Source organism: Falco cherrug, chromosome 2 (genome assembly GCF_023634085.1).
Source record: "Falco cherrug isolate bFalChe1 chromosome 2, bFalChe1.pri, whole genome shotgun sequence".
Classification (NCBI taxonomy): domain Eukaryota; kingdom Metazoa; phylum Chordata; class Aves; order Falconiformes; family Falconidae; genus Falco; species Falco cherrug.
Genome location: NC_073698.1, coordinates 65,963,302 through 65,978,819, shown reverse-complemented (window position 1 = coordinate 65,978,819; position 15,518 = coordinate 65,963,302). Strand labels below are relative to the sequence as shown.

Here is a 15,518-nt window from a genome sequence, read left to right as displayed (position 1 = left end):
TTTTGCAGTGGGCTGGGATCTGAAATCTCTCCTCAGACCCTTGTGCTCCCCAGTGGAAGCTTTTAGCCATAAAGTCTGATTTGTTACTTTTGGGGAATTTCTGTATTGAGAGACAGGATTCTGCTGGAAGAGAGAGGGCGAGAGCAGCACTTTGATTGCTGCCTTCTCTGCATGGGAAGTTTGTACCTTTTCTGTCCCACTGTAACTGCACTATTTCTTTCAAAAGGCACAGGATCACTGCCTGGGTGGATTTGCAAGTAGAAATAATCTTTGCTGTATGTTAGGTCCTTACTCTGCTGAACGAGTTAAAGCCCTGTTGGATGGTGAGGGGTTTTCACAGGATTGTTATTACCAAAAGCTCAAGTTCTACTTGGATCCATCTCTAGTCATGACAGTTTTGGGAGGTTCTCTGCCACACACATTGCGATTTTCCAAAAGAAAAATGGAGTTGGTATGTCTGCTCACTGCCCATATTTCCTTTGGTTCCTTTGCAGAAGGAGAAGAAGAGTGGACTGCTGAAACTTCTAGCAGGAGCATCAACAAAAAAGAAGTCACGCTCCCCACCATCTGTGTCCCCCACACACGAGCCCCAGGCAGCCATTGAAGGAGTCCTGCAAGGGGCGGTGGGACCTGAGCTCTCCTCCCTCTCCAGCCACGGCAGAGCTGGCTCGTGCCCTATTGAGAGTGAAATGCAGGGAGCCATGGGGCTGGAGCCTCTGCACAGGAAAACAGGCTCCTTGGATTTGAATTTTTCCATCCCTTCTCCTGCCAGGCAGCCCCTCTCTTCCATGGCAGCTATTCGGCCAGAGCCCAAGCCTTTGCCCCGGGAAAGGTAAGTTGAGTATCTCCTGATGTCACCTGCATCTTCAGGGAGCATTTGGAGGAGGGCTGCAAGTTCAACTTGCTCAAGGGCTGTTGCAGTTTTGCTGCTGTGTGGATTGACTGTAGGTGACTCAGCTGTCTTTTAGGAAGACAGGGCTTACATGCACCTGCCCATTGAAAATCATTTGGCACACAGTGCAGGTTTAATGTTCATGGATTAAAAAAGTGGTGAGCAGCACCTGTCCGTGACACCTTACAGCCCTGGTCTAAATATGAAGGACAGCAGAGCTTTCTCAGCCCAAAGGGTGTAAATGCTGTTAGCAAAGGCCACTTTTTTAAATGATATCCCTATGTTTTAACAAAATTATTAAGTTGTCATGTGGTGTTTCCTGCCTAGAGGCAAGAGGGGTGATGTGTTTGCTCATCAAGGCCCTTTCTGGCCTGTTTTGCCGTAACAGGGACTGTTTCAAATTCTTCCTGTTTAGGATATTTACAGGTATTGCCATCTTCAGTGACCCGTTACCAAAAATGTAGCTCACTTCTGGAGAGGAATGTACCAGTGATTCTGGAGTTCATTTCAGCAGCCTGCTTGAAACCTTAGAGTAACTGGCCTTGCAAACCCACAAAGAGTAGACTAGGAACATCAAAATACAACAGCAGGTGGAGAGAGAGATAACTGACTAGAGACAGGTAGAGAAAAGAACTGGGTCTCCATGTGCAGTGTCACAGTGGCTTCAGGTAAATATTTTCTACAAGGCTGTGGTTTGAGGACTGGGAAGGGAACAGATAATGCACTGATACAATGGTATTGAAATGCTTTTCACTCTAAACGAGATTGAGGAGAACATGTTTTATACAAAACCATTGAAAAGTTTTCAAAAAGCGGTCTAGGGAACTCCCTGGAGTTGATATTTAAAACAGTTTTGGAATGATAGTAAAGTCCCAGAAGTTTGAAAGAAACTTTTTGACTGAGTGTATGAAAGAAGCCGAAGGGAACGGACTGGGCAAACCACCTGATCCTGAATCTAACTGAGGTCATGGAGCAGATGATTCAGGGCATAATAAGGGATCCTATAGGACAGTTCATACCTTACAGTGTTTTACTAAACACAGGTTGAAATTTGGTTGGGAGGGTAACAATGACATGATAATATATTTAAACTTTTCTAAGGCATCTGGTTTGTTACCATAAAATGCCTTGCTGAGTAAACTGTACGCAGCCGACACAGCAGATACTAAGTGGATTGAAAACCGATATACTGTCATCAAATCTAACTCTAGGTCAGAAATCACTAGAAGATGATTGCGTGTGCCTGTAGTGTAGACCAAAAAGAGTCGGGTTTTGTACCTGCACTGTTCAACATAAAGTCTCCGCTGTTGCAGAACAGAGGACTGAAGTGGGAGGTAGGTGATGAAAAGGACAGACCTGTTGGTACAAAGCTAATTCAACACATTGGTAAGGAGAACACAGAATAACAGTATATTTCAGAAGATCCAAATCTGAGGCAAAGTGGAGCGGCCTTAGAGAATCATCATAAGAACAATGGAAGATTTAGAACTATATTGTTGCAGTGAGTGATACAGGGAGCTGTGGTACACTTGATAAAGAGCAGGCTTAGGAATGTCTTGGTAGGTCTGTAAGAGACTGCAGACAGGACAGACATGGGAGTATTTTTACTTTAGATTGAACATTTCATCTGAAAGAGATGCTGTTGTTCAAGCACAGCTATTAAACTTGAAGCAGAAATAAATGCAGGGAAGTCCTTCAGCATTGTAATGAAGGCAGTGAGAGCAGACTATCACAGTAGTCTCTTGTCCTTAAAATCCATGAAAAAGCAATTTAGTAAAAGGATTGAAAAACCAGTCCCTATTTAGGCGCACTTAATTTGGTCTACACCAGTTTAAATTAATGCTATAAGAAAAGCTAAATCAATATAAACCAGATTTAGCACCAGTGTAACTAAATCAGTGGAATGCTACACCTTTAGTTACATGTAGCCATGAAAAGAAGCTGGGAAGAACATCCCCTGACATCTCCAGAGCTGCCTGTTGAGGTGCTGCTTTCAAAGCTTTACTGTAAGGAAGTCCAGACCCATTATTTGATATGCCAGGGCCAGTCCCATATCCTACAAATTTCTCAGTTCACCTCAGGATGGCCCAGACAGTGAAACATTTAACTGATGACAATTTTAAGTGGCAGAATAGAACCAGAGGGACATGGGTTAGCTGCATGTGATCAACTATGCTGGAATGAAGAGTAAATAGATACAGAGCAAACAGATATAGACTGCTAAAACTGAGTAAATACTTCCAATTGCAGTATATGGTGGTAAGGAACTTATTCTGATTTTAAGCACTTTAATTCCTGAGTCTTAAATCCAAAAATAAGCTATAATTGAAGTAACCCTAATTATACACAGCAGGCAAGATTCTCTAATTGATTTATGAATTAACTTCCATATCATTGGTGTATCTGCATTCCTTAACTGATCATATGGGTTTTTTCATGCCCATAATGGGAAATATTAATTACCTTCATGCACTAGGAAGGATAATGCTTAGTCCTGGAATAATCTGAGCAGATACATTAAACACTTGTCTCCTAGAAATTCATCCCACATCCATCTGTGCTCATTAAATCATCAAATTGCTCAGAAGAACCAAATTATATTTTTTTAAAAACAAATTATGGTTTTCAAACCACTTGTTCTTTTCACATCTGGCAATGGAGGAACTCGCCTTCAACGTCACTCAGCTCCATATTTTGCTTGTTTGCATTTTGGTGCATTTCATCTGCACAGTAGGAGCAATTCTCTGAGAAAGAAAAGGGAGGAGAGGGGAAAAAAAGGTTAGATAAACAGATTCAGATGCTGGATGAAATTTTAAAAAGCTGCAAAGCATTTCAGTGCACTTAGCTGTACTTGGCTTTCTGTCTCCCAACGCCCATCTGTGCGCATAGAGACAGAGCACTGAAAGGTTGGAAGAAGTAGCACATTCCTTAATATTTACGGCATTCAAAAGGAGGCTCATGCAGACAGCAGAGCACTGCTACTTCTCCTACAGAGGCTGGCTTGCAGCTCTAGCACTCGCCCCATCCAGGCTACTGATCAAACCTACTGGTCATGCCACTAGCCATATCAGTGGTACATAAAAAGGCTCTGATTGCTCATGGCTCAATGCTCACAATTTAAGGGAAGAATTGCCTATTCTGCTGCCTGGCAGCACGTCCCTTCGTGGGAGTTGCAGCCAGTCAGACAGGAAGGTGAAGTGAGTTTCGCCCTCTCAGAGATGCTGCTAATGTTTATACTCTCATTTAATTTTTGTGCATGGGGAGAACGAAGAAAACAATTATTCTATCTTATCCTACTTGATATTCCACAACTGGTTATGGATGGCTGGATTAGAAAGGAAATTGCTCCTAGCTCTCCCATCATTTAACCTTGATATTTAACTGGTTTTCTGGGATAGTTAGTGCCCGTCTCTGCCTTCTGGGTGTAGTTTCCCACTGTCGGTTTATAAAACCACCTTCCTGCATCTGCTCTCTGCCATAAAGCATCCAACAGTCCGAGCAGCAGAGCGGAGAAATTTCCCAGGTGGTGTCCTTGGTGTCCTTGCCACTTCGTGTTGCAGTGATTGACTGTGAAGTGAATACCCCATCAGGCTGCGAGCGCCCCACATGCTCTTTTCCACCTACTGCTCCATCCAGTTGCTGCTGGTGCAAGTCACAGGACCAGCACAGGGATGCGCTGTGATGAGGCAAGCCCTGGGCCAGAGACTCGCCCACACCCACCAACACTGTTGGTTCACGTGGAAGGGGCGGGGGGGGGATGCTGTCTGCCTAGCAGCACCAAAGCAAAATACTTTCCTTACCACCCACTTGAAGAAAATATGACTGTACATTACGCAAAACAGGAGAGTTGAGTGTGCATGTGTGTGTGCATGAGTCATGTTCCCCTTGCTGCCTGGCACTGTTCCCAGGTGCAAACCTGAGTAAAACAAGTCACGCGTTGTTGACTCTTATAGTAACTGGCACTAATTCTGCCATGTTATATTCTGATAAAACAGTCGCATCCAGACTTAACTGTCACGACTGGCGTATCTGTGCTGTGTTTCTATGGTTTTCATGGAGCCTTCAAGCAAGTTGTAACCACAACAGTGCAGCAGAATAAGATGGGAGCAGTGAGTTTGACCTTTAAAATAGATGCCTTCATGTTTCCATGTATCCTTTCTACAAATCACTGCCACATTAGAAATTGAGCTCCCAATTCAAGGAAGCATTCAAGCATGTGCTTAACGCCCATTGACTTCAATTTTGTTGTGCACGTATATCTCCTTTGCCAAAAGGGAAAGCAAAGGAAGGGTTTTTTTCTTTCCTGGAAAGTGATACTAGAGGACTGACCCCCGGAGTAAGTTCTGACTGAACAGTGACGTGTATGCACGAGGTTAAGTGCTTCTCTGACGTGGGATACCTGCCTAAGGACTGAGAAATTAGAATAAACCACCTCAGAAAGTGAATCCTGCAATATTTCCAGCAGAAGGGTAAAAGACCCAGCTGAGATTTGTTCTTCTGAGGCTGCTGATTCAGACACCATAATATGGTGAAGCAGGTTCCGTCTTGTAGTGTGGAGAGGCACTTTGCAGGTCTCTGCAATCTGCCAGTAAAAGGATGGAGAAACAGAGCTCCACCGATAAGCAAGAGCAGTCGTTAACTGGGCTAGATGCTTCATTGTCACCAGTTATCTATCCTCACACAAAACTAACTGTGTATCCCTAACACACAAGGGACCAGTTGGAGCCACAGGACTGGACCCCTGCAACCTGTCCTTAGTGCATCATACTTTAACAAACAGAAGCTTTCATTAATCATCCGAATTCAAGCACTCTAAATGGGACCAGATTGGAGGTTAGCCCTTCAAACCTGATTTGCGTCCTCGTAGATCTGTTTTCTTAAGTTTCTTCAGCTCTGTCAGTGTCCTGGATGCATGCATTTTGCTCAGTGAGCAGATACTTGGTATTTGGTTTTTTCCTCAGTGTCCAGGCCGGAACCCAATACTTAATTACTGATCAGTTCTGATCAATATTATTCAATGCCTGTCTGTGCATGCTGACAGAGAGCCTGCATGTGAGTAATTTAGACCAGACAGCTGACTCCTACGCCACTACGGTGCGTGAGATGATTCTCACGCTGTGAAAAGTGCAGCACAAGGCTTTGCAGCTGGAGGAGTCAGAAAAACCACTTTCCCCACGCCTGCGCTACTCAGTGAGTTTTACTGTGGTCACTTGCTAGAGATCTTCGAACCTCTGCAAAAGATGGGGTGGCTTTGGCAGCCACATGTTTCTTCCACATCAGAACCTTGACTCATGTCCGAAGCAGGACATCTCGTGTGTTACATGTGGCAGGCATCCTGTGGGATTAATAGATTAATCATATAATGAAAGATTATATTGCATGGAAGCAAAAGTGAAGTCATGGGCAATTTTAGTTGCCTGTTTCTTCATCTCAGATGCATGGGTGTGAAACATTCCTGTTCTGTTAAGGTAATAGATGTCTTTATGCATCTACATACATGACATTTTTAATCATTTTGCTTTTTTACAGGAAACAAAACCAGAACTTCCATCATGTAATATCTAATTGTAGTTAGGAGCCTTAGCTGCACCTTCCAGGTCAGCAGCAGTAGTAAATGGAGAGCTGGGTGGGAGAGGTGTTTCTTTTGTCTGTGAGGACAAGTGCTATGAAGACAGGGGACAGCTGGGATTCCTAGGTCTTTACTAACAGCAGAGACAGTGTTGATGGACCCATTCCCAGCTCTTGGTGAGATAACTGCTGCCAGGATCCCTGTCCCACCCTCAGCCCTAGTGCCAGCCTCTACCCATGCACTCTCCTGCCCCACAGGACATGTCCCAGCCCTAGGCTCCCTCCTGCCAAGGCTCTCCCAGACTCATCTCAGCCCAGCTGCCCTCCTCAGCAGCCATATCCACACCTTCTGTCAGGGCTTCCGGTTCTCATCATGGCCCCATTTCTCCCCTGACTCCTGGTTTTTCTCCCACCAGCCTCCCACATCCTCCATCCCCTCCCTTACCTTACCCTGTTCTCCAACTCCTTGAAGTTTCCCTGCCCAGGCAAACCCCATCCCCCATTCTTGCCAATACTACTCACAGCCCCTCCTCATGTACTTCTCTTGGGCGCTGAGGACCCTCCCAGGCACTACCCATCCCAGACAGTCCCCTCCAGGGCTGAAGTGAGCAACCCAAGGGTACCACAGCAGCCAGCAGTGGGGAAGTACATTGTCAGGTCTGTGCCCTGAGAAAAACATGAGAGGAGCCCATTGCTGGGAAAGGAAGAGAAATGCAGCCTCTGAGGTCCCACAGAGCTAGGACATCTTGGAGCATGAATTAGCAGAGACTTTACATTCTGTTCTCATACAAGCCTCTACTAAGCATGTACCATTTTGAGGTGGTTTGAATGATTTTAACCTGGCTAGGACAGGTAATTTTCTGAAGGAACACCATCCTTGACAGACCAATGGTGCCACAGGACAGGTCTTTGCTCCCATGTATGGGGACCTGAGGGCTGTTTGTGGAAGCCCTCACCTGGGTCCTACTGGTGCAAAACTCCTTGCTTTATTCCTGGAGGTGATGAGACCATTTGGGCTGAATGTGGGACCCTCAGCCTGACACAGCCAACTGCTGTGGAGAGTTTGGGCCAAAATGGTTAAATTAGCAGAATTACAACTATCCCAGAGTATGATTTACAACAAAAAATAGCAACCATTGTTAATAATAGGCAGAGGTGGTTGTCACGCTTACCATCATTATTGTTGCCCAGCTAATTAGCATTTTGAAAAGTTGGTAATTTAGAGATGTAATGTGACACAGACAAAACTGAGAAGTCTCTGGGATCAGTCTGAAATGTCAGGAAGCAGTTTGGTGTAAGAAAGCCTACAGCTTTATAGTCGCTTCTCAAAGAGGGGACAAAAGGTGAAATGAAAAGGGGAGATATAAATAGAAGTATACAGGACTGCCTTTTTGGGAGTGAGGGAGAATGTCTGGGAGAAGAAATCTTTTCTGCCAAAAAAATGTGTCTCAGTTATGTATTTGCAGTTCTCTTCCAGAGGATAAACTAGGCCAAGATGCCACCTGGAGGCGCGGAGGGGTGGCACAGCAGCGTCCAGGAGGGGTGGCACAGCAGCGTCCAGGAAGGGTGGCACAGCAGCATCCAGGAGGGGTGTCACAGCAGTGTCCAGGAGGGGTGGCACAGCAGCATCCAGGAGGGGTGGCACAGCAGCGTCCAGGAGGGGTGGCACAGCAGTGTCCAGGAGGGGTGGCACAGCAGCATCCAGGAGGGGTGTCACAGCAGCGTCCAGGAGGGGTGGCACAGCAGCATCCAGGAGGGGTGGCACAGCAGCATCCAGGAGGGGTGGCACAGCAGCGTCCAGGAGGGGTGGCACAGCAGCATCCAGGAGGGGTGGCACAGCAGCGTCCAGGAGGGGTGGCACAGCAGCGTCCAGGAGGGGTGGCACAGCAGCAACCTGCGGTGCAGGCAGCCCGGTGCCAGCAGCCGTGCCCTGCTGCTGCCCGCTGCAGCCTCGCCGGGCTGCCTCCCCCAGGCCCCGCTGCAAAAGCTCTCAAGGGAAAAAGCGTAGCATCTTTTTCCATCTCTCACGCAGAGGATTTCTTAACCGATTTGCAAGGTCTTTCATATCTTAAGATTTCGACACTCTATCAAAACCACTTTGGTGCTATTTGATGAGGTACTGTAGTTAATTAAATTTAAACCATAACATTTGAGGTTCCGTAAATGGGAAAAAGTACTTCATTTGATAATGCTGTGACTGAGATTTATTTTTCTGAATCTCTGAGAAGAACCCCTTTTTATGACAGTGGGCAAATTCCTGCTGAGTGTGCTCACCTCCCTCCTCATGTGAACCATTCGGGGACTAGCATCTCATCACTCCTAGGAGTCTGGCTTTAAAAGGGTAGCTCTGTGCTTAAGATATGGCATGAAGTGTTAGCAGTCCTAGCTGGGTCTTCATGCCAACCCTGCCCAAGACACCACCTTTTTCTGTGTTTCTGTTTCCCGATCTGCCAAAAGGGACCATGAGTACCTCCACACCACTCAACTGATGTTGAGGTCCAACCTTCTTCTTAAAGCCTCTTGAAATCCTGGTACAGAGCTCTGATGCACTGTGATTGTGCATAGAGCTGTGAGATCTGAAACTTGGCATCATCTTAGCTAAAATTGTTCCACTCTGATAATTTAATTAATCAGTACTGCAGCAGAGTGTTTGAAATAATGTGTGCATTCATTTGCATAATGGCTGTAATTGGGAAAGGTTCATAATATAAGTGTAGCAGTTCCACAGATGATAGCGTGATAGACTATTTTCCTGCAGGCAGCCAGCAGCACAGGTTTCAACCTCTGTTATTTGCTTTTCCACAAAGGAAGGAAGTGACAACTAGGTTTATTAATATGATTAAGAGACAACAAGGGATAGAGATGACCAGCAGATTTTTGATGGCAGTTAAGCATATATATTTTCTACACAACTGTGTTGCTATGTCAAGATAAAAAGGCCATAGAGAGGTTTTAGAGCAGAATCTCCACTCCAAATGGAGTTCAATGCTTTTCCAAATAACAGGATGTTTGGCTGTGGAGATGTCCATACACAGAGCCAAACCTGGTACTTTTACTGTCATGTCAAAGTCGAGGCCCTAGTTTCAGAACTGCAGTCACTAGATATGTGAGCAAAATCTGCAAAGAAAATTAGTGACTGGCACTGGACAGCCCCTTGCTTTGGTACAATCTCACTGGGAATGGCCTCAGGGAGTGGTCCTGAGCCTCCAGGGCATGTTGAAGTTAGTCCTCAGGGACAGGATATTATTTTAAATAAATACTTGCCTTGTAAGAAACATGACGGAGACATCAGTGGCCATGCAGTGGTTGTAGAAATATTAATCCTCAGGAGGTGGGCCTTAGGTAATCAATTGGCATCTTCTAACTATCTTACTATATTAATTACTTTGCAATTAGCAAGATAGTTATTGACTGTTAACCGAAAGCCAAATAAGTACAAGAAAAGAATACAGTGCAGCAGAAATATATTCCCTGCTCTGCACACAAGTGTGTTGATATGAAAGGGCCCGGTCTGCACTCAGCAGGATGCCTGCTGATAAGCCTGAGTGCAGCATAGCCGTATCAGGATCAGACCTGTCATTACTTCATTGAAATGAAATGACACTTGAAAACTAAGTTCTAAGAGAACCTCTGAATGATTCAGGACAAAGGATACCTCTTGGTTTGGAGAGTGCTTTGAAAGTCATTTGATATCTCTCCATTTTAGCTTCCTTCCAGGTTTAAGGGACCCAAAGCACATTCTCAAGAAATACAATAAAAATGCAAATTGCTTTAGCTAACCTCTGCTGATATTACAGACAGTTGGTGAGAGCACTGCAAACCCCATTTTTCATCATCAGTGGACAAGGGAAGAGCTGTGGATGTCATCTATCTGGACTGTAAGGTCTTTGACGCAGTCCCCTACAACATCCTTCCTCTAAATTGGAGAGATATGGATTCAATGGATAGACTGTTTGGTGGATGAGGAATTGGTTGGATGGTTGCATCTGGAGAGTAGTGGTCAACAGTTCAATGTCGGGATGATTAGTGACAAGTGGTGACCCTCAGGGGTCTGTATTGGGATGGTTCTGTTTAATATCTTCATCAATAACACAGACAGTGGGATGGAGTGCACCCTCAGCAAGTTTACAGATGACATAGAGCTGAGTGGTATGGTTGACATGCCTGAGGGCCCTGTTGCCATCCAGAGGGACCTGCACAAGCCTGAGAAGTAGGCCCGTGTGACTTCATGAGGTTCAACAAGGCCAAGTGCAAGGTCCTGATCCTGTGTTGGGGCAGCCCCCAGTATCCATACAGGCTGGGGGATGAAGGGATTGAGAGCTGCCCTGCCAAGAAGGACTTGCAGGTACCGGTGGATGAAAAGCTGGACATGAGCCAGCAATGTGTGCTCGCAGCCCAGAAATCCAACCGTATCCTGGGCTGCATCAAAAGCAGCGCGGCCAGCAGGTCGAGGGAGGTGGTTCTCCCCTGCTATTGCACTCTGGTGAGACCCCACCTGCAGTGCTGCATCCATTTGTGGGGTGCTCAGCACAGGGAAGACATGGACCTGTTGGGGCGGGTTCAGAGGAGGGCCGCAAAAATGGTCAGAGGGATGAAACACCTCTCCTGTGAGGACAGACTGAGACACTTGTGGTTGTTCAGCCTGGAGAAGAGAAGGCTCCAGGGACACCTTATTTGCAGCCTTTCAGTACTTGAAAGGGGCTTATGAGAAAGATGGGAAAAGACTTTTTAGTAGGGCCTGGTAGATTTAGACCAGACATAAGGAAGAAATTTTTTTAAGACGAGGGTGGTGAAATATGGAACAGGTTGCCCAGAGAGGTGGTAGATGCCCCATCCCTGGAAACATTCAAGATCAGGTTGGACAGGGCTCTGAGCCACCAGATTTTTTTGAAGATGTCCCTGCTTATTGCAGGGGGGTTGGACCAAATGACCTTTAAAGATCCCTTCCAACCCAAACCATTCTATGGTTCTATGATTTTTGGATGGAGCAGATGCAGTGCTGGATGAGGCAGATGCAGTGCTGGGCAAAAGCAGCCAAGTTCTTGGCACAGGCTTGGCACATGACCAGGAGCAGGGACCATCATGAGCAGTCCAGCCGTCTGACAACACCTTCCTGCTTTCATGGTCTGGCTCCGGTGCACATCCTGGCCAAGCCTCCAGCCAAGCTCACCAGAAATCTCCCCGTCATACTGTTATAGGAGAAAATCCAGCTGCATCAGATACAACTTATATGTGAAAATATAACTTGCCAATATTTTCAAAAGTATTTTTCTCCAGCATTTCTGGTTCTGGTTCTGGTGCCTGGCTGCACTCATCAAGCGCAGGCTCGACCACTGCCTGACCAGGTCTTTGCTTTTTTGTCTCCAAAGGTACCGTGTTGTGGTCCCATACCCGCCACAGAGCGAGGCAGAGATTGAACTGAAAGAAGGTGACATTGTGTTTGTGCACAAGAAACGGGAGGATGGCTGGTACAAAGGGACGTTGCAGAGGAATGGCAGGACGGGCCTCTTCCCCGGGAGCTTTGTCGAGAGCTTCTGAGGACAGCTCGCTGCTTTCTCAGCTGGAGGAGCTTTCAGGGGAAAACACATAGCACAAGAAGAGACGGCAAAGAGAAACTGGACTGATAACCACTGCCATTTTTATTTCCAAAGACTCCCCCCAGGCCCTTCAGTCTACAGCTCTGGAGACGCAGTGCCCCACTGTGCTCCTGAGACCGCGTGCAGTGCATACAGTGGTATGTTGAAGTAGTGCCTTCCACCTGGAATCACAGACTGAAAGGATGCCCATCTGGACTGTACGTAACCTAAACTCTGGCTGTTAACCCTTTGTGTAAATTATAGAGAAGATATCTTTAAAAAAAAAATTAAGAGAAAAGTTGTTATATTGCTGTAACTTATTTGTCAGAGCTGCAGTGTTCTTATTACTGGCCTATGCAAGATGGATTTGGGAGTTCAAGGAGGTGTGCTAGGAAGCTCTTAAACTGGGATTTTGTTTTTCCTGAGGGAAAAAGAGGGAGGGGTGGGTGGTGAAAACCCCAGCTAAAGATTGGTGCATCGTCGTGCAAGAGAGAATGAGGAGTCCAAAATGTTAACGTTATGCTTTCTATATACCTCAAAGATATGCTGCGCAAGTTTGTCGGTGAGTGTGTTAGTGCTCAGAGTCCCATACCATCCGGTGTCCTGGCGCTGCCGCCGGGGAGGTCCTGGAAGAAGTACAGCTCCACCATTAAACTGTGGTTATTTGAGCAGAATCCCTTTTGCCTGTCTTCTGCCCTTACTATATGCAGCATGGAGTTTTGTCCTTCAGTATCACTTTCCATTGCTTTTTTGTATGACTTACCTTTTTACTGTAAGAATTGCTCTACTTTATATATATTCCTACTAGATCAGACATTTCCTCTTTTTCACACATCTGGTGCTATTTTTTTTAATTGTTAAAGATTTGGTTTGGTTAGACGGAGAGGCTGCAACAAGATTTGCATTCAACGTGTGAAATTAGAAACGTACCTGAAGATCAAGATCAGACTGCTTGTTTGTGCCTCGTAGAGGAAAAGAGAAAAAGGCGTTTGGTCACCCATAAATATACGTGGGGGGGTGTGCCTGTGCAACACGCACACGCTTGCTCTCTCCTACGTATTTAGAGTGGCTGAAGACCCACACTGAAGCACAGCGTTCTGTCTGGAGAGTGATAATTACTCCAGAATTGAAACTAATTCCCAGAGGAGTTGTTTTAATTGACTTTTTCATGGCAATAAGAAGAACACTGCAGGTTCTAGCACGCGCAGGGACCATGGAGTTTTCCTCTGTCGTTGCATGACAGAGACGAGAGCTGATCTGCGACGGCTGTAATTAGCGTTGTCAAAATGTGATTTCTTACTGTAGAAATGTACAGTTCTGGAGACTGTTCAATTTCTTAATGTGGTCAAGCTACAATTCAAACCGTATCAGGCAATATAAGCTTCCATCTACCAGGGACTTAAAGGTGCAATAAATGTAAAGTGAGTTTAGCCAGTTGTTCCTATGAAGCAGAATGAGAAAAAAATCCATAATGCGATTGTGAGAGTATTTAAAAAGACATCAGCTCTTGAGAAATGAAATGTGATGAAAGGCTTTTCATAGCTGTATCCATACCTTGCCTTTGCCAGCGGCTGGCTGTTTGCCAAAGCCCACATGTGGTGGTCATTTAAAAGCGTGTCAGAGGCACTGTAACCTGGAGATGATCTTATTAAAAGGAAGAGGCCCAGTGGGTGAACATCATTACTGCGTTTCCAGTATTTCATATGCGAAGGTGTAAGTTTTGTTTTCATTCATGCAGTGTATACTAGTACATATCAAAACCCATGTAAGTGAGCGTTCCTATTTGAGTTCAGCTCCGTGACTTTGTTCTCTGTAAAATAAGTTTCTTCTTGCTGTCACACGTAACAAACCAATTCCAGAAACACAGTCCATAGCCAAGTATAGCACCTTCAAACAGGGAGGCATCATTTTCAGGGTGTTTCTTTTTATACTTAACATTGCTGCATTTGTTCATATTCCTGACTCAGCCACTAAAAGTTTAGTTACTGTTGAGAGGAAATTGCTTTTTCATAACCAGTAAGAGACTGAAGAAACATCTTCTGGAAAATCTTGCTTGAGACTGGAGCCATATCTGTTCCACTTATTTGGTCCAGATCAGAATTGGTATCACTGCACCTCAAACAGTGAACTGCACGGTTAGCGAGTCAGCAACACCAAAATGCATGTTATCAATTACAATAAAAATTCTGGGTTAGATTCGTCAGAGATGAGGAGATTTTTTATGACAATTTACAGTGGTTAAAGCTCTCTTAAAATTCTGTTCCGTGGATGTATTTACTACACTCAGAAAGACGAAACAGGATGACAGCTTGCTTGCTGCCTATTGTGTTTAGCCAGATCTAAAATGGTTCCAGATTTCCACCTTTTCATGCTTAACTCTAACAGGACAAAAGTTGGTGTGTGAGAAGATCAAGGAAAACATGCAGATGTCATGTCATGGAATCAGTGCTTTAAAATGTATTTTGCAGGGAGGATGGTGTGTTTTGTAATGGATGACAGCCCTTACAGTCATACCTCCTGCAAAGAAAAATATTGGGGATGGGCGCTATCTGTTTTGATAACAGCTGTTTCTGGACCCTGTTTATTGCTTATCATCACAGTTTGGGTTACTGAGTAATCTTCTTGGACAAATCACTTCCATGGCAGGAGCACAAGAGCAAAACTTAATACAGCTCAGTGATACAAAAACGTGACCCAGTGCCGTTCAGAAAGTGCTGGACTGAGAGAGGTTCGACTCGTGCTGTGGTCTAATTTTTACCTGTCATAGCAGGGAAAGGGGGAGGAGGGAGCATCTGCATCTCCTAAAACAGGATGGGGAAAAGAAAAGACTCCTTCTGGTGGCCTCAGTTTGTAAAATGCCAGGTTTGCTCTTCTAGAAATGGGTTCAAGTAATTGAACAATTCCTTTGAACTTTGCACAGCTCAGAAAATGTTTTTGTTATACATGAATGTTAACGTGATTTAGGAAATGTTGGCAGATATGAGTACAAATGAACTACAATGACTGTGTTTCTGATTCTTTAAATAAAATAAACATTAAGGTAACTTGACTGAGGTTTCTCTGTTAGGTGGCAGTGTGAGCAAGCAATGTAAGTGCCTCTGAGGTTCACAAAGGAAACAGGGAAGACCCCTGTGAAAACCCTGCCTTTTTTGAGCAGACCGTACATCTCCTTTGCTTTCAGTAGTAATTCCCACATAAATAAAGACCAGTTAAAGGTAAGAGACATCTAAGCAGAAGTTGGAATTTCTTTCAGGATCTTCTTTTGGCAGATCTGGGATTCTTCAAAATCTTGAGAGGTTAACAATTTACCTGTGGAGAAAAGGTGTGTCAGTCTAGAGAAATAGAGCGGGGACAGCCCAGAAAAGGGACTGAGGTGGCAAGGGCAAGGCTGTGGCAGAGGGGCTGGGAAGGGATGCAGCAGCAGAAGCATTTTCAAGGAAAACAGCAGCCTCTAATCCTGCTAGTGCACTTTGAGGCTGCTC

At 45.2% G+C, this 15,518-nt stretch overlaps 1 protein-coding gene across 1 annotated transcript in view; it reads left to right on the top strand.

Annotated features, from left to right (window-relative positions):
- Window positions 1–15,255, top strand: part of SH3RF3 (SH3 domain containing ring finger 3) — a 258,246-nt gene extending 242,991 nt beyond the window's left edge. The window contains exons 9-10 of the mRNA XM_055702859.1: window positions 495–832; window positions 11,830–15,255. Coding sequence (XP_055558834.1) covers window positions 495–832; window positions 11,830–11,998 — 507 coding nt within the window. The 3' untranslated portion in view covers window positions 11,999–15,255. The remainder of the gene's footprint in view (window positions 1–494; window positions 833–11,829) is intronic.
- Window positions 15,256–15,518: the final 263 nt, after the last annotated feature.